Genomic DNA, 17,311 nt, shown 5'->3' on the forward strand with positions numbered 1-17,311 from the left:
CAGGTTTTTGTACTATTAATTAGTACTGAGAATAGTGAATTAAGTGTCTGTGCACCTTATGTCTAGTTTCATTCACTCCAGACATCGTGCTGCCCAAGCACCATCAGCTATTTACTAAATCTCCACAATAAAGCCTTACTGCCATGTACATGAAATAATACATTCGATTCTCATACAAATCTTTTAAAAACCATTTAATTCACTTTAGGTTTACAGTACGCATAGATTCATTCAGGTTAAGATCACCGATTAAAATAAGTGCCAATATTTATATAAATTCAGTATAGTTTTTACAGTCATTAAAAGGATGAAGGAAATCTCTACTTCATAGGATGAGTATTGCAGATTTTATGTGTGTCCTTTCCGTATTATATTTCATACACAAACAAGTAAATTAATTAATTCCCCTAACAACCTCAGCTGTCGTGCATAGCTGAGTGGAAGCAGCGTCTGACCGCACTCTAAACATTCCCAATCCCATGATGCCTCTGTGTCCCTTTAGCAAAATGCGGCCCTGACAGAGGAGGTGTCCGTTACATAGAATTAAATGTTCAGGGAAAACAATAATAAAACCAGAACACTGAATGAGGTGGAGTGCAGTTCAGGAAGTATGTTTTATCCCCAGCATGAGGAAGTCCAGTACTCTGGATCAGTTGGAAAGATTTAATGAGAGTTTCATCTGAGTGGGGGGGGTGGGGGTGGGGTAGTGGTGGACTCAATTAAGGCACCCAGTTGGACCCAGAAGGAATTGGTTTTGCAGTCTTTGTTCTTTTGGCAAGTGACGGGGGTCACAGACTGCCAGTGTGGTCCTTCCAAATTGCACCATAACTTCCTATTTATCTATGTGGAAATGTCATGTAAAAAGGAAATGCTTTAAAAATGCACCAGTCTGTATGCATGTACATACATATGCACATACATACACACATACATATGGACAAACATACACACATACATATGCACAAACATGCACACATACATATGCAGATACTTATGCACATGTATACATACATACAGTACATTCATATAAACATACATGGACATAAATACATACCCTCCATAGCTTTCAGATCAAGTTGTTTTGGTCCTCTATTATCAAATTTACAGAACATAGATTTTTTTTTTTTGTAATATCATATGGAAAAAAAGATCACTTGATTATTAAAAAAGCAGAGAGGAACTGGGGAAGATCAGGCATTTAAAATAAGAGCAGGAAGGGGTGATTTTGGGAGGAGGTGTGGGGGGGCGTGGGGGGTGGGTCCCGCTTCCACGGGGGGGCTCAGAAGAGGGGCACGGCGGTGAGCTTGTACCACCTGACCGTCTCCTTGCTCAGGTCAAAGTCCTTCAGGCTGAGCTTCAGGCCCCCCAGACAGCAGTTCTCCCGCAGCGACTCCGCACTGAGCACGCTCAGTAGGAGCTCCCGCTGAGCCAGAGTCTCCCTGCTGTAGCCACTGTACACCAGCTGGGGGAGCCGTCACAAAGAGAAACGGTTTGCCACTTCCCCCTTTTCATTTATTAATTCATTCATCTATTCATCTTTCCTTCTCTTCATCTAATTGTTCAGTTACTTTATTTCTTCAGCAAATCTTTATATTTCCTTTTTTTGCATTATGTATAATTCTGTCTTTAATATAACTAAAATATCAGTGAGGTCTCTACATAAGTGCATTTCGGGGCTCATACCACACCAGGGCGGTTATGTACGTTTTAATGCTTAAAATATACACATATTTCTATCATTCATGTCCAAATACTAAACTATGTCTGCAAAACCAGCGCATGAAGTTTGGAAGATGATGTGAATCACAGTGGACCGCAGACACAACAGCTCACCATTTCATTAAAGGTGGGGTTGCGTGTCTTCCTGGAGATCTTCGTTTTGCGTTTGGAGTTTTTCTGGGGGTCTGGAAGCAGGTAGGTTTTAACGTAGGGGTTAGGGTCCATTCCATCATCCGCTACCTGTGAGAGGGAGGGAAAGAACGTCCTGTAAGATTATTTACTTTTAAACAATTTTTGTCTCAATTTTTTATGTTTAATTGCATTTGTAATGTAATGTAATGTAGAAATTTGCAGTTTATATATATTTATATTTGGTGTGTTTGATGTATGGAGTGAGACAAGTGTGTTTGAGGTGTGTTTGATGTATTGAGTGAGACAGGTCTGTTTGAGGTGTGTTTGATGTATGGAGTGAGACAGGTGTGTTTGATGTATGGAGTGAGACAGGTGTGTTTGATGTATGGAGTGAGACAGGCGTGTTTGATGTATGGAGTGAGACAAGTGTGTTTGAGGTGTGTTTGATGTATTGAGTGAGACAGGTCTGTTTGAGGTGTGTTTGATTTCTGGAGTGAGACAGGTGTGTTTGATGTACGGAGTGAGACAGGTCTGTTTGAGGTGTGTTTGATGTATGGAGTGAGACAGGTCTGTTTTATATATGCAGTGAGACAGGTGTGTTTGATGTATGGAATGAGACAGGTGTGTTTGATGTCTGGAGTGAGACAGGTCTGTTTGAGGTGTGTTTGATGTATGGAGTGAGACAGGTCTGTTTGATATATGCAGTGAGACAGGTGTGCTTCAGGCATTTCGTGAGATAGGCATATGGCGTTTCAGGCTGTGCTCACCAGGCCCTTAATGTGCATGACCATGATGAAGAGGGTGCTGTTCCTGTAGGACACGGACAGCTTCACCTCCCCCTCCACCCTCCCTGCCGTGGGGCTGATGGGAGGAGCCTCTGCAGGAGAAACGCTCAGCTGTCAATCACCACGGCAGTCACAGCATACAGCAACATACCGTAACAATTTACAGTGCTTATGCTTTTTATAAAGACAGAGCTGCTTTTGAGTGCTCACCTGGAGGTTTGGACACGCCCTCAAGCCCTTCTGCTTTGTCATCTTTGCCAATCGGATGGAAGAATGTGTACACCAGATCACACTGCGGAAGGAACGCACCAACAAGGTGGAACTTTATTGCTGTGGATCCTGTTTGCTACCCTGAATTATATTACTGTAACACAAGGCGCTCCATTTCCACGGAGCATTCAAAGCAGGCAGTAATATAAACACAGGTAAAAATAAGCCCCGCCCTGAGCAGGGAGGGCTGTCAATCACCTGGGTCACGTCCGTGGAGCTCCTCAGCAGGTTGTGGATGTAGTTGTTGAGCTCCACCTTCCTCTTGGCTGCTACGTCCTTAACGTGCGTCCTGCCCAGCACCATTTTGTTTGGAAATCTGTGTGTGGAGATTGGGGGAGGGGTTACCTAAAACAAATTGCTGTGGCCTTGATCTAACTGGAGTGTTATTCTAGGCATATGCTAACAAGATGGTCATCTAGTACTTCCGATGACCCTTGGGAGAACCAATCAGTTTGCAGGAAGCTCCCAAACTGTCCAATCTCCCTTTACAGAGGCAGTAAAGAGTGAGACTTTCTGGGATGAAGACCAGGGGAACACTGATACATCGCTCCACCCCTCCCCCTCCAAGCACCATAACCCTAACCCCCCCGCCCCCCCCCAAACACCATACCCAGGAAGTTTCCACAGGGGAAAGAGGACGCTCAGCTTGCTATGAAGCTCCTGGAACTCGTCGAAAGTGCGGGAGACAAACTGGGCCTCGCTCTGGCCCTCCCTGTGCATCTTCACCACGTACGTCTATGAGGGAAGCACAAAAGAGAAGGTATTCATACACTCTGCATACACACACACACATCATTTATGAGATGCGTTGGAGTTCTGGGGACACATGCACACCGGAAGTATAATCGCTGCCGTCAGCAACACATTTCATCCAAAGACTTCCTCAGGCTGTGCGGATGTAACCATCACCTACAAAACATGTCTGCTGCCCCTCTTCTTTTAGAAAAATATTAATGACTAATTATCATTGTGGCTATGTTCCCACTAAACTGGAGGTGTGGGATCTGAGGTTAGCATTAGTACTGAGAATGAACCAGGACCAGTAAAATAGAGGTGTATGGGCCCTGAAGTGAGAATTAGCACTGTGGCTAAGTCAGTATCAGTACACTGGACATGTGGGATCAGGGATTATCATTAGCATTATGGCTAAGCCAGTATCAGTACACTGGACATGTGGGATCAGGGATTAGCATTAGCATTATGGCTAAGCCAGTATCAGTACACTGGAGGTATGTGGATTTGGACTTAGCATTAGCGCTGAGGCTAAACAAGGCCCAGTAAAGTAGAGGCGTATGGGCTCTGAAGTTAGCATTAGCTTTGGGGCTAAGCCAGTATCAGCACTCCGGCAGCGTGGGATCTGCAGTTAGCATTAGCATTAGCATAGCCGCAGGCCTCACGTAGTGCTTCTCGGGGCTGTATCTCTTCTGGAAGGTGAAGATGGAGGCGTCGCGGATGCGGCCGTCCTGCTTGAGGGTGTAGGTCCTGGGGGAGAAGGACAGGAGGGGCTCGTCGCTGGAGGCCAGGCCGGAGAAGCGCATCTGGGCCAGGTTGTGGATGAAGAAGTTAAACTTCGTGGCGACGCTGCCGAGACTGGACTCGATCAACCTGGGACAGAAAGAGGGGAGAGCGCACAACCAATCAACAGCAGGCCTAGGCTCTGGCCACCCTAGGGCTCTAACAGTGCTGATCTGGGAACAGTATAGCATTGTAGCTCATAATGAGTAAGGTTAGGATATGGGCATAGGAAATCTGATCATAGATCAGCACTCCTACTCTGAGATGTTTTATGAATACGAGTGCAGGTCGTGATGGAGCATGGCTGTTGTGAGTGTGAAATGGACCAAAAACACATTCACACAACTGTCAGTCTCTCTCTTTGTCTATTTTTACACATTCATAAAATGACTTTACACAGATTATATTCTAACATATTCTAATAAAATATTACTTGTACAACTGAATATTTACTGAAGCAATTAATGTTCAGTGCAGTACTTTGCACAAGGGTACAGTGGCTGTGCCCCCACCCGGATATGAACCTGCAGCCTCTGAGTTATAAGCCCTGCGGTATACTGCGCAGCCTCCCTGGCTAGCTCAGTACCTGGTGAAGAAGATGGTGGCCTCTGCGTCACTGCTCTCGGGCTGGAGGGCATCGTGCACGTACTTCAGGTCCTGAGGCCCCGCCAGCTCCGGCAAGCCCGATGATGTCATCTGTCAGTCAAACACACATCCAATGAGAGCACGCTAAGCACTGAAGCTGGGTTGGATTCAACTAACCCTTGCCTTTAAACTTCAACAACGTTCAACCAAACATCAAGGTAATAGCAGCATATGGATCACAAAAATAAAATAGAATAAAATAAAAGGGCTTATTTCACTATGGTTCTAGTTTCAGCATTACCAGGAAAAGCTTGGTGAGATTACCCAACATTACCAGGGAGAGCAGAGTGAGACTACCCAGCATTAGCAGGGAGAGCAGGCTGAGATTACCCAGCATTAGCAGGGAGAGCAGAGTGAGATTACCCAGCATTACCAGGGACAGCAGAGTGAGATTACTCAGCATTACCAGGGAGAGCAGAGTGAGATTACCCAGCATTACCAGGGAGAGCAGAGTGAGATTACCCAGCATTACCAGGGAGAGCAGAGTGAGATTACCCAGCATTAGCAGGGAGAGCAGAGAGAGATTACCCAGCATTAGCAGGGAGAGCAGAGTGAGATTACCCAACATAACCAGGGAGAGCAGAGTGAGATTACCCAGCATTACCAGGGAGAGCAGGGTGAGATTACCCAGCATTACCAGGGAGAGCAGGCTGAGGAAGAGGCCTGTGTGTTTGCGGATCAGGTTGTAGGCCTGACAGCACAGGTCGATGAACAGCTGGAAGCGGCTGGTGGGTCTCTCGCCGCCGTTGATGACGTACGCCATGTCTGAGGTCAGCACGAAGGGGGCGCGGTCTCTGAGAGCGAGAGCAGAAAGGGGTGTGGCTACGATCACTTTCAAACGACACCAAACATCAACTCTCACATTCACATAATAGGGACAAACTGATTTTAAAAATGTAAACAGATTAAAAGCCACAGAAAGTTCAGGTCTCATTTTTTTAAATTATCCACTGAGATAGAAATTTGTTGTCCAAGGAAGCTCTGGCCAAGAGGCAAAAGATAAGTAGAGATGTAAAACATTTGAGCCTGATGCCAGGGTTTCGTTGGCCTGAGGTTAGTGTCCACAGAGACACTAATCACCACTCATGAACAGCGACTGGGCCTCTCCTACCTTTTAAAGCTGCCAAACATCTGGGCGTGCCCGAGGAACTTGCCGAAGTCGATGTGGAAGACGTGCCCGCTGGACCGGAGCATGATGTTGTCGTTGTGGCGGTCGCCGATGCCCAGCACGTAGGTGGCCACGCAGCAGCCTGCGCACGAGTAGATGAAGTTCTCTGAGGCCTGCGGGGGGGGGGGGGGGGGGGGGTGGCAGGGGGTGGGGGAGCAGGGGGTTTGGGAAGGGGGGGGGGGGGGCAGGGAGACAGGAGCGAGGGACGCCCGTCATCATTAGGGTAATAATTACAATGATGACAGACTTCATTTACCTTCACAGGAGTGATGAATATCTGTTGCGTCACTCATCATATGTGTAACCATGGTTACCACGGAATTTTTATTCAGGACCTGTGTCCTGACATGCCCAGCAGCAAGCGACCGGAGGCTGCTGTTTTACTGGAGTTCTACTTCAGTATACTGAGGAAATCCATCACCATAGGTTGAGCTATTATTATGGCTAATCAAAACATTCCACAACTAGCAGCACCGGTTACCATGTTAGCTGGTAAGCAATTATACCCAGACTAGCTTTTTAGAGGTGTAGGGATAAGGATATAAAATTGATCATATGGCCCCTCTGCGTTGCCCCCCCTCACCTTCTCATACTCATCCTCAGTGGGGTTGTACTTCCTCAACCACTCGGCCAGGGGCTTGTCCTTAAACGACCCCGTGACCCCGTACTCCACCTGGATCTTGCGCAGGGTCTCAGAGGCCGGCACCAGCTCCACCATGCCTGCAGGGGGCGACACAGAGGCCACACATCGCCACCTGGTCTGTGACGTAATCACTGATGCCAACTACTGAGCACATGGAGCCAGTGTTAGTGTCCTATGAACCCTGAACACTGCCTCATACAGAGACCTGATGCAAGCTGCACCTGGCTCAGGTGCTCAGCACAAGCGCTACCTGAACAGAACAGGTGAGTGAAGGGCCTACCTTTGTCCTTGCCCGTGGAGATGCACCTGAAGTTGACGATGCGCAGGTCCAGCCCCTCCTGCAGCCAGACCCGGTCCATGATCCGGACCATCTGCACAGCCAGCATGTCCTGCCTCAGGTCCTCGCCTACCTGTCAATCACACCCCGGACACGCCCGCTCATTTATAAACTCCACCCATGTCTCCTTCAAAACAAACCGGCATTGGTGGAGATACACAAATAATGGTGATGAAATATAAATGATGGAAAAGGATCTCATGCAGGGCTGAACTATGAGAGTGAATTTCACATGGAAAACTAAGGTGTAATTGTGTATCACAGCCACCAGAGGGAGCATGTAGGACAATGAAAAAGCTTCTGCTCTGAACTCCAGAGATCTTGGTTACTCTGCTCATAAAAAAATCAAGCAGATTGATGGAAACTTAAATAGGATATAAATAGGTTGACAAGGAGCCCAGATTTAATAAAACATGTTTATTTTTGCAAAAGATAAATTTATAACTAATGGTTTTATTTATACATTATTTCTAGTCCTACCTCATTCTTCATAAATTTATTTGGGTTCTGTATTTTCATTTTTCAATGCAGATGTAAAACGTTTCTCTTGTGAATGTAATGTGCTAGTTTGTGATGCTTTAGCGTTATGTGTAGCGGACTGTAGATTTCAGTAGCGCAGAACTGCAGGGTGCCCATGGGCATTGACCTTAAACATGACGTTGACCTCTTCCCCAAGGGGGTCAGCGTTGACCATGGCGATCTTCAGCGGGACGGCGTTGGAGCTGAAGAAGGAGCAGGCCTACGATCGCAAACCCAAAAAATGAGCTCAACACCAGGGTCACTCTCACAAACGTTCAGACCCAAAAAAAGAGCCCAATGAGAGTCACTCTTACAAACATTCAGACTCAGATAAAGAGCCCAATGAGAGTCACTCTTACAGACATTCTGACTCAGATAAAGAGCCCAATGAGAGTCACTCTTACAAACATTCAGACTCAGATAAAGAGCGTAGCTCAAGAGTCTCTCTCATTTACAGACAGGTAGGGTCTCCCTGCCCTGCAGGTAAGACCAGCATTTCCAGCGGCTCCCTGGCTCACCTTGACGTTGAGGTCCCGGACCACCAGCCCAGGGCTGAGAGGGAGGCCACAGGAGTGCTTCTGGAAGAAAGACTGAACACCCCCCAAGCCCTCCTGTAGCACAGCCTGAGAGAGGGGGAAGACACAGGTAAACCTGAGCACTGAGCCTGAACACACCTGAACACCTAACCTCATCCACACACCTAAGCATCATACAGACCTGAGCATCATCCACACACCTGAGCATCATACAGACCTGAGCATCATCCACACACCTAAGCATCATACAGACCTGAGCACTATCCACACACCAGAGCCTCACACACACCTGAACCTCATCCACAAACCCAAGCATCATCCACACACCTAAGCATCATACAGACCTGAGCATCATCCACACACCAGAGCCTCACACACACACCTGAACCTCATCCACACACCTGAGCATCATACAGACCTGAGCATCATCCACACACCTAAGCATCATACAGACCTGAACATCATCCACACACCAGTGCCTCACACACACCTGAACCTCATCCACACACCCAAGCATCATACAGACCTGAGCATCATCCACACACCAGAGCCTCACACATACCTGAAACTCATCCACACCTAAGGCTCATCCACACACCTGAGCATTATCCACATACCTGGAATCTTGAATGTAGCATAGGTAGGGGTATTCACAACACAGAATAAATACTCAGCTCAGGGGTTGTAGAGATACGATGCACAGGTAAATTTTTACAGGTGAATGATCAGTCCCCCTCACCCGTCCCTCACGTGTCACTCATCTGTCACTCAGCTGTCACTCACCAGTCACACATCTATCCTCACTTGTCCATCATCAGTCTATCACCTGTCCCTCACCTGTCACTCAGCTGTCACTCACCAGTCACACATCTATCCTCACCTGTCCATCATCAGTCTATCACCTGTCCCTCACCTGTCACTCAGCTGTCACTCACCAGTCACACATCTATCCTCACCTGTCCATCATCAGTCTATCACCTGTCACTCACCTGTCCATCATCAGTCTATCACCTGTCACTCACCTGTCTCGTGGAGCTGCCGGCCTGTCGCACTTTGTCAGCCAACGCCCCCAGCAGCTGCACCAGCCGCGTCTGCTTATCGAGCTCCGCCCTCAGCCCCGCCCCACACAGGCACAGCAACGCCCCCAGCACGCTCTCATAGCGGGGGCCATAGCACGGGTCCTGCATGGCGTCCCGGAGCAGCCTGGGGGGGGAAGGGGGGGCAGGGTTAGCAACAAAAGCACCTCTGTTCCCAAGGGCTGGAACACCTTCAGCGTGAACCACATGACACACATAAGCTACACCACCAGGCCAAACTCTGATAGAAGGCTCGTTCAGCAAACACACGTTCTGATAACTACGGCTGGGCTGCAGACTAATTTGTACAGGATAAACATTCATTTACAGCATTTATAGCACATGCTCTTATCCACAGAGACTTAGGCACAGATATCACTAGCACAGGTTACATTGTTTTAACACGCACTCAGTTTTAACACTTATATAACATTTATGCAGTTCAGTGCTTTGCTCAAGGGTACCTTACATTACATTAACGTTACATTTATTCAGCAGACGCTTTTATCCAAAGCGACGTACGATAAGTGCATACCGTACAATAGCAGAAACTGGGCTGGGAAACAAACCGACGTCCACAACCTCAGAGCCACGTTCCCTAAACGTGCTACACTGCCACCCCGATGCTAGTGCTAACGTGCTAAAGCTATGCTAACGCAGCGCGCATCTGTTACTGTTGTTGTGGACTTCTACTCGTCGCGTTTCAGAAAAGCGTACCGTTTTCTTAATTTCGTTTCAGCTGTTCGTTAGTTAGAGAACATAGTTGTGTGTTAGTTAGTGAACATGTTGTCACTTGGCTAACGTGCTAACGTGCTGTTGAGTTGGTATTGGGAGACTCACCAGTAAAGGGAATGCGCTACGTTGATGTTCCCTCGCGCTCGTGACAGCAGGAACATCACTAAGGCATTCTTCAGGTGGCACTCAAACTTCAGTGCCTGCGGGAAAAAAAAGATTTCCCCCCCCAGGTATCAGAGGAACACCTGTTCTGCTGCAGGTACAGGTGGACAGCAGACCACAGCAGGCATGGTAAGAGACACACTACTCTGCACACTGTGCTTGGCAGACACTGCATTATATTTTACACATTAAATTAGAACTGGTGTGGAAAAGTCGAAGCAGCAAGCCTCACTGTGTCATTTGCAGCTGTCTGTAAAGGAACACTGGATACAGTGCAGTGCAGACTGACCCCCTGCAGGACTCTAACGCAGTGTAATGCAGACTGACCCCCTGCAGAGCATAACGCAGCACAGTATGCTGCAGGGTTATTTACCTGCACCAGCTGAGGCAGGTAGTCCGTCAGTTCGTCGTCACTGCAGCCCTGGATCCAGCCCACAGCCACGCCCCTCACCTGCGAGTCTGCAAACCTGCGGGAGACGGACAGCGCTCAGGTGACTAGACTCCGCCCCTCCCCCCGTGCATCAGGGCGTTGGCCTGTATCCGAACCCTGCACACCTCACACACACTGCATGCTGGGCCCCTGTACTACCTACATGTGTTATGCTGTGATACAGCATTTTTAAATTTTTGGGACTAATGTGGTATTACTATTTCAACTAAAACTACTACTATTACTGCCATGATTACCTCTACCAAAACGAAAAACTACTGCTATTATTGGTATGGTTACCTCTACCACCACAAGCAATCCTATTACACTACTGAAGCTGAATAAGGTGTATATTGAGCTGTTCCCCATAGGCTGCGCTGTTCATGCGTCTGAAGCTTTAACGCACTTGGATTCGAGCAGCTCCAGGGCGGACACGGGCAAGAGGGCGGGCCAGTGGTGGAGGAGGGCGCGGATCTCCGCCATGTTGCCCCAGTCCCAGCTGGGGGCGCTAGCGAGGACCTTGGGCAGGCTGCGCACGTAGGCCCGACAGTGCAGCCGCTTGTCCCACAGGAGCAGCCGGTCGGCTCGGGTCAGCCTGGAGGAAAGCATGCTGGGCAATGTAGTGCAGACAGGCCACAGGAAAACTACTTCCTCTCTGTGGTCCGTAATACAGACACGGAAACTCCATAAAATAAAGACCGGTAAAATATAATCTAAATATGAAACACCCTCCTTGACTGGTGTGTTATGGCTGCAAACAGACCCCTAACCCTGGGAGAGAAGGACAGCAATACAACCATAACAGACCTCTCAGTCATGCTGAAATGAAAGCATCCACTTAATGCATAAGCATGATCATAATAACATCCCTGTTAGTCACACTGGACTAAAAGCATCCACTTAATGAATGATCATAAATGTAATACCTGCCCTGTTAGTCACACTGGACTAAAAGCATCCACTTAATGAATGATCATAAATGTAATACCTGCCCTGTTAGTCACACTGGACTAAAAGCATCCACTTAATGAATGAGCATGAATGTAAAAGCTCTGCTCTGAAGAGACAGGCTTCAGGCTTCTCACAGGCCAAGGACCGCTGCTGGAGTTTGTCTCCTGCTGTGGAATTCCTATAGGAACTGGCGCCAAGCGTCTGTGAGCGGTAAACTTCAAACTTCAAAACTTTAAATCTGTTCCATCGTCCCTCACGCTTATCACTACTCTGGAATCTCCCAGATTTCAATTTCAGAATGAATTTGGGGCGATTAGGGTTGCTACTGGTGAACTGTAACAGGGCTGTTGCACGGTGTGATATATTTTTTTGGGGGGGGGGGCGCGTACCCAAGTGTGGAGGCCTTGTTGCACAGTTTCTCCAGACGTTTCTCCAGGTCGGGTTCGAGGGGCTCCAGGGCCCGGGGGTCAGGTAAGCTGGCCGGCTGGGGGCCCACATACAGGATGTTCACCGCCGAACTCGGGAAATCCACCTGCGAGGGGGCGGGACGGGGGGGGGGGGTCATTTTATCTCCCCTCAAAGGGGGGGATTCTCAGCTCATATGGCAACCTGAAGAAATGAGGATGGAATTCTGGCCCCGTCCTCTGCATCAGGGGTATTCATTCTGGCCCTCGGGCAGTTGCAGGGTATCCAGGTTTTCACTGCTAATCAGCACTCAACTGATCAATTAAAGTTGTTTATTTCACAGTTAAGTCAGTTCACCTTTCATTTGGTCAGAAAATCTAAACTAGCCACACTGTGGCCACATAAGACTGAATAACACTGCTTTCTACCTTAATGTGGCAAATCTTCATACTCACTTCTGCTCCTGGTTACACTTTTCTATAAGGTCTAGCTTAGCTACGTACAAAGACGGAGGTCTATGTGCTTAACCTTCACACTTTGTCCATATCTCTCAATTTGGCACAAAGGGCAGCAAGTTTGCTACTTATCATCAGGGATAAAATATGACTTAGTGGTGACAAAATACACAATTGCCTAAATCATGTGTAAAGAGCATGTAGGTTAAGCTCTGTAGTGTGTAAAGAACATGTAAACTAAGCTCTGTAGCGTGTAAAGAACATGTAAGCTAAGCTCTAGTGTGTAAAGAACATGTAAGCTAAGCTCTAGTGTGTAAAGAACATGTAAGCTAAGCTCTGTAGCGTGTAAAGAACATGTAAACTAAGCTCTGTAGCGTGTAAAGAACATGTAAGCTAAGCTCTGTAGCATGTAAAGAACATGTAAACTAAGCTCTCTAGTGTGTAAAGGGCATGTAAGCTAAGCTCTGTAGTGTGTAAAGAACATGTAAACTAAGCTCTGTAGCGTGTAAAGAGCATGTAAGCTAAGCTCTAATGTGTAAAGGGCATGTAAACTAAGCTCTGTAGCGTGTAAAGAGCATCTAGGCTAAGCTCTGTAGTATGTCGTAAACATGCAGGGATCCAGACCTGCAGGATGGTTCTGGCCCCCTGGGTCCTCCGCCTACCCACAGTGCCCCGCAGGGTGGGGGAGGGCAAGGACCAAAGGCTCAGCAGCTGGGACCCATGCGCCAGAACCCTGAAACGAAACACGCAATAAGAACAGTGACCCAGAACCCTGAACAGAACCCCAAAACAGAACAGTGACCCAGAACCCTGAACAGAACAGTGACCCAGAACCCTGAACAGAACCCCAAAACAGAACAGTGACCCAGAACCCTGAACAGAACCCCAAAACAGAACAGTGACCCAGAACCCTCTACAGAACCCCAAAACAGAACACTGACCCAGAACCCCATACAGACCCCAAAACAGAACACTGACCCAGAACCCCATACAGACCCCAAAACAGAACAGAACACTGACCCAGAACACTCTACAGAACCCCAAAACAGAATCCCAAAACACTCTACAGAACCCTGAAAAAGAACAGTGACCCAGAACCCTCTACAGAACCCTGAAAAAGAACCCTGTTGGTATACCCCCTGAAGTTTGAACGTAACTTGGCTCTAAAAGCGCTCATACCCTCGGAAGTCGAAGAGGGGCGTGGCCACCCTTCCCAGGAGCTCCGGCGGTTTGCGCTGCTTGCTGGGGTCCGGCGAGCCACCGGCGTTCTGGTTCAGGACCCCGTACAGCGAAAGGCTCAGAACGGCCTCCAGCGGCAGGAGAGCCACCGCCACCGGGAACTGGATCCTGCAGGCACAGACACGGGCCAATGAGGAGGCACAGCGTGAACCTCTGAGCCAATCGCTGCTGTTACTCTGAGAACCATGTGACACGTGACAGGAAGAGACCCATTTCCAGATGATCCACACCAGGCCTGGGTCAAATACGTATTTGTTAGGGCCGTCTGGGTAGTGTAGAGGTATAAGCACTCGCCTACCACCGCAGAGACACGGGTTCAATCCCCGGCAGCGGTACTTCCGACTTGGTCAGACGTTCCTACAAACAGTGTTCACGGGTGGGAAGCCGTTGAGGGTACGAGTCCTGACCGTTGCATTAGTGACTCCTGCTAGCGACACCTTGAGGCGCCTGTTCAGCAGGGAGGGGGAGGATCTGGGGAGGGGATAGCGTGAACCTCCGCATGCGTTACGCTCTCCCAGTGAAACTCCTCGCTGTCAGGTGAAAAGAAGTGGCTGGCGACTCCACATGTATCGAAGAAGGCATGTGGTAGTCTACACCCTCCCCAGACCGACAGAGGATAGCGCATCGGCATTGACCAGGACCTTGATACACACGGGGAATTGGTATATCGACTAAATTGGGGAGAAAATGGGAAAAAATGGCAAAAAAATACGTATTTGTTTTGAATTCAAATACTTTTCTGCACTTTACTGATCTTGTCTGGTGTATTGGAACCAATAAAATACTGTCAAACCCCGCCTTCTGGTCATATTGGCAGGCTCAATTACACCACGCAAGATCAACAGAGCACAGTAAAGTATTTGAATCCAAAACAAATGCGTATTTGACCCAGGTCTGATCCACACACGCGCAAACAGTCTGATTATGAAAGTAAAAGACGCACAGCTCGTCCCACTTGACGTGGTAGAAGAAGCTCTTGTACGCCCCCACTTTCTTGCACTGGATCGGTTTGAACAGGTTCCTTCCGTTGTGCGTCAGGGCACACATCAGGTAGTACTTCTCATAGCTGAAACAGACACAAAACAACACAAAGTTGCTTTTTACTTTCAATATTTATACATGTTTAATTATTTACAGAGTAGCTGCAAGAAGAAACAGAGCTATATATCTTGCTTCTGTTAGGAATGAACAGGATAGCCATGTGATGGAGAGCAGAGAGAGAGAGAGATGGTAAATTCATCCATGCCAACTTTTAAAATTTCTTTTACTGTTTCGCTTTGTGTCTTACAACTGCCATTGTCTGTCTGACCATTTTGACACAGTGCCCATTCCACACTCAACTCACATTTATATGGTGTGTCAGGCTGCTCTGAACGATTCAAAACTGCTGATACGTATAAATAAACGAAATAAAGAAATAAAAGTAAACGGACAGAGAGAATGTTATTATTGTTATTATTATTAACCTTATTAATAATGCTGCAAATGTGGTTTCCATGTTTCTGTGTATTGCGTGTGTTGCTTTGGCAATATGACTACAGTGGCCCTGCCAATAAAGCAAACTGAAATTGAAAGGCAGAGAGAGAGAAAGGGAGAGTGAGAGAGATGATGAAAGTGAGCGAGAGAGAGAGAAAGGGAGAGAGAGAGAGAGAGAGACAGAGAGAGTAAGTGAGAGAGGGGGAGTGAGAGAGATGATGAAAGTGAGAGAGAGAGAGAGAGAGAAAGGGAGAGAGAGAGAGAGACAGAGAGAGTAAGTGAGAGAGGGGGAGTGAGAGATTGAGAGAGTGTGTGAGAGAGCGAGAAAGGCAGAGAGAGAGAGAAAGGGAGAGAGAGACAGAGAGAGTAAGTGATAGAGGGGGAGTGAGTGATTGAGAGAATGTGTGAGAGAGTGAGAAAGGCAGAGAGAGAGAGAAAGGGAGAGAGAGACAGAGAGAGTAAGTGAGAGAGGGGGAGTGAGAGATTGAGAGAGTGTGTGAGAGAGCGAGAAAGGCAGAGAGAGAGAAAGGGAGAGAGAGACAGAGAGAGTAAGTGATAGAGGGGGAGTGAGTGATTGAGAGAATGTGTGAGAGAGTGAGAAAGGCAGAGAGAGAGAGAAAGGGAGAGAGAGACAGAGAGAGTAAGTGAGAGAGGGGGAGTGAGAGATTGAGAGAGTGTGAGAGAGAGTGAGAAAGGCAGAGAGAGAGAGAGTGCAGAGGGTCTGATGTCATCGCTGGTGGCGCATGCAGAATCTGCCCACGGGAGACCTCAGATCCCTGGGATGGACGGAGGGCTCATGTGGGGTCGCTTAGCTAATTAAGACCGCCTTCCAGGCGCCGCTTAATTACAGGCGACCAATGAAAGGTTAGCGCACGGGAGGGGGGGAGGGGGGGGCCACCCCGTTACCGCCCACTTCTGGAAACCCCCCCGCTAACGGGTCACGGGGGAACTCTCCATCACACGTTTAAAAATAGCATCGCTGGCGCCCGCCAGGCTGTGGGTGAATAAGACGCTTTTGTGCGGATTTTAAGACCGGGTCCGGTCCAGGATCAGCGGGTCCGGTTCGGGATCAGCGGGTCCGGTTCGGGATCAGTGGGGGCCCGGATCCGGGAGGCAGGTCCCCGTTCGGGCAGCTGGCAGGGGGACGTGGCAGCGCGGATCTGGATTGTGTGCTTGCTTCCCAAAATGGAAGACAGGCGGTGCCACGATAGACCACCCCCCCCCCACCCACCCAGCGCCCTGCTTGTTCCTCTGACCCCGCCCCAAATGCAGACCCCTCCCAACATTCCCAACATATTCCAGCCCGGAGCGCTGGACCGATAAACCGGCAGAAGAAGGAAAGAAGGACAGACAGACAGACAGACAGACAGACAGACAGAGAGTGCGTCTCCACTGTGGGTTTAGCAGCAGGACAGCCCGTCAGTGAGGCACCAAACCTTCAGCTCACAAATCACACACACCACTCGGAGTAATGCTCTCCGGTATTACCAAGAGAAAAAAAAACAGCTCTTAATGTTTAGGGCACCCTTTACAGCACAGGGTGAAACAACATTAACATCTGCTTTGTAAAGTTGACACGGCGAATTGAAACATTATCAATGAACACGCACGCTGTAAAACAATGCTGTTTAATTTAAAGAGCGCACGCATTTAATCAGTTACTGCTGAGTGGGATGACTTCAGCTGGCGGGACCCGCGGGGAGGGGCAGAGGCGCCGTTTCGCTGCGGTAATCTCGCCCGGGACGGGACGTGGCCGCCGATCGATATTTGGGCAGCGCCCCGACGTCACGTCAGCACACAAACGCTCGCTTAGCTCATCGGTTACACGCCGCCGCGGCGCGCCACAACGGACGCAGAGCAAGTCAGCCAATAAAAATGGAATAAAAAAACCAATAAATTAAAATAAAATCTCACAGTCCCTCAAAATCTCTTCTGTAAATCGAATGCGCTTCTGCTGCTTGCCAACGGTGCCCAGCTGTCACATTACAGGCATTTAGCAGAGGCTCTTATCCAGAGCCACTTTCACAACTTCTACACAGCATTCACACTGCATCCATTTATACAGCTGGGTATATACTGGAGCAATGCAGGTTAAGCATCTTGCTCAAGGGTA

The 17,311-nt window shown here is 48.4% G+C and overlaps 1 protein-coding gene across 2 annotated transcripts in view; it reads right to left on the reverse strand.

The window, feature by feature from the left end:
- Positions 1–1,241: 1,241 nt before the first annotated feature.
- Positions 1,242–17,311, reverse strand: part of LOC118215214 (phosphatidylinositol 4-phosphate 3-kinase C2 domain-containing subunit alpha-like) — a 41,691-nt gene continuing 25,621 nt past the window's right edge. For both annotated transcript variants that reach the window (XM_035395735.1, XM_035395734.1), the window contains exons 12-33: positions 14,666–14,788; positions 13,663–13,830; positions 13,108–13,216; positions 12,013–12,155; positions 11,079–11,267; positions 10,616–10,709; positions 10,186–10,280; positions 9,292–9,472; positions 8,252–8,356; positions 7,861–7,953; positions 7,158–7,287; positions 6,818–6,954; positions 6,178–6,347; positions 5,704–5,860; positions 5,008–5,117; positions 4,304–4,511; positions 3,517–3,641; positions 3,105–3,222; positions 2,847–2,928; positions 2,619–2,728; positions 1,834–1,959; positions 1,242–1,462 (exon numbers count right to left, since the gene is read on the reverse strand). In XM_035395735.1, coding sequence (XP_035251626.1) covers positions 1,280–1,462; positions 1,834–1,959; positions 2,619–2,728; positions 2,847–2,928; positions 3,105–3,222; positions 3,517–3,641; positions 4,304–4,511; positions 5,008–5,117; positions 5,704–5,860; positions 6,178–6,347; positions 6,818–6,954; positions 7,158–7,287; positions 7,861–7,953; positions 8,252–8,356; positions 9,292–9,472; positions 10,186–10,280; positions 10,616–10,709; positions 11,079–11,267; positions 12,013–12,155; positions 13,108–13,216; positions 13,663–13,830; positions 14,666–14,788 — 2,956 coding nt within the window. In that variant the 3' untranslated portion in view covers positions 1,242–1,279. The remainder of the gene's footprint in view (positions 1,463–1,833; positions 1,960–2,618; positions 2,729–2,846; positions 2,929–3,104; positions 3,223–3,516; positions 3,642–4,303; positions 4,512–5,007; positions 5,118–5,703; positions 5,861–6,177; positions 6,348–6,817; positions 6,955–7,157; positions 7,288–7,860; positions 7,954–8,251; positions 8,357–9,291; positions 9,473–10,185; positions 10,281–10,615; positions 10,710–11,078; positions 11,268–12,012; positions 12,156–13,107; positions 13,217–13,662; positions 13,831–14,665; positions 14,789–17,311) is intronic.

Source organism: Anguilla anguilla, chromosome 16 (assembly GCF_013347855.1).
Source record: "Anguilla anguilla isolate fAngAng1 chromosome 16, fAngAng1.pri, whole genome shotgun sequence".
Classification (NCBI taxonomy): Eukaryota; Metazoa; Chordata; class Actinopteri; order Anguilliformes; family Anguillidae; genus Anguilla; species Anguilla anguilla.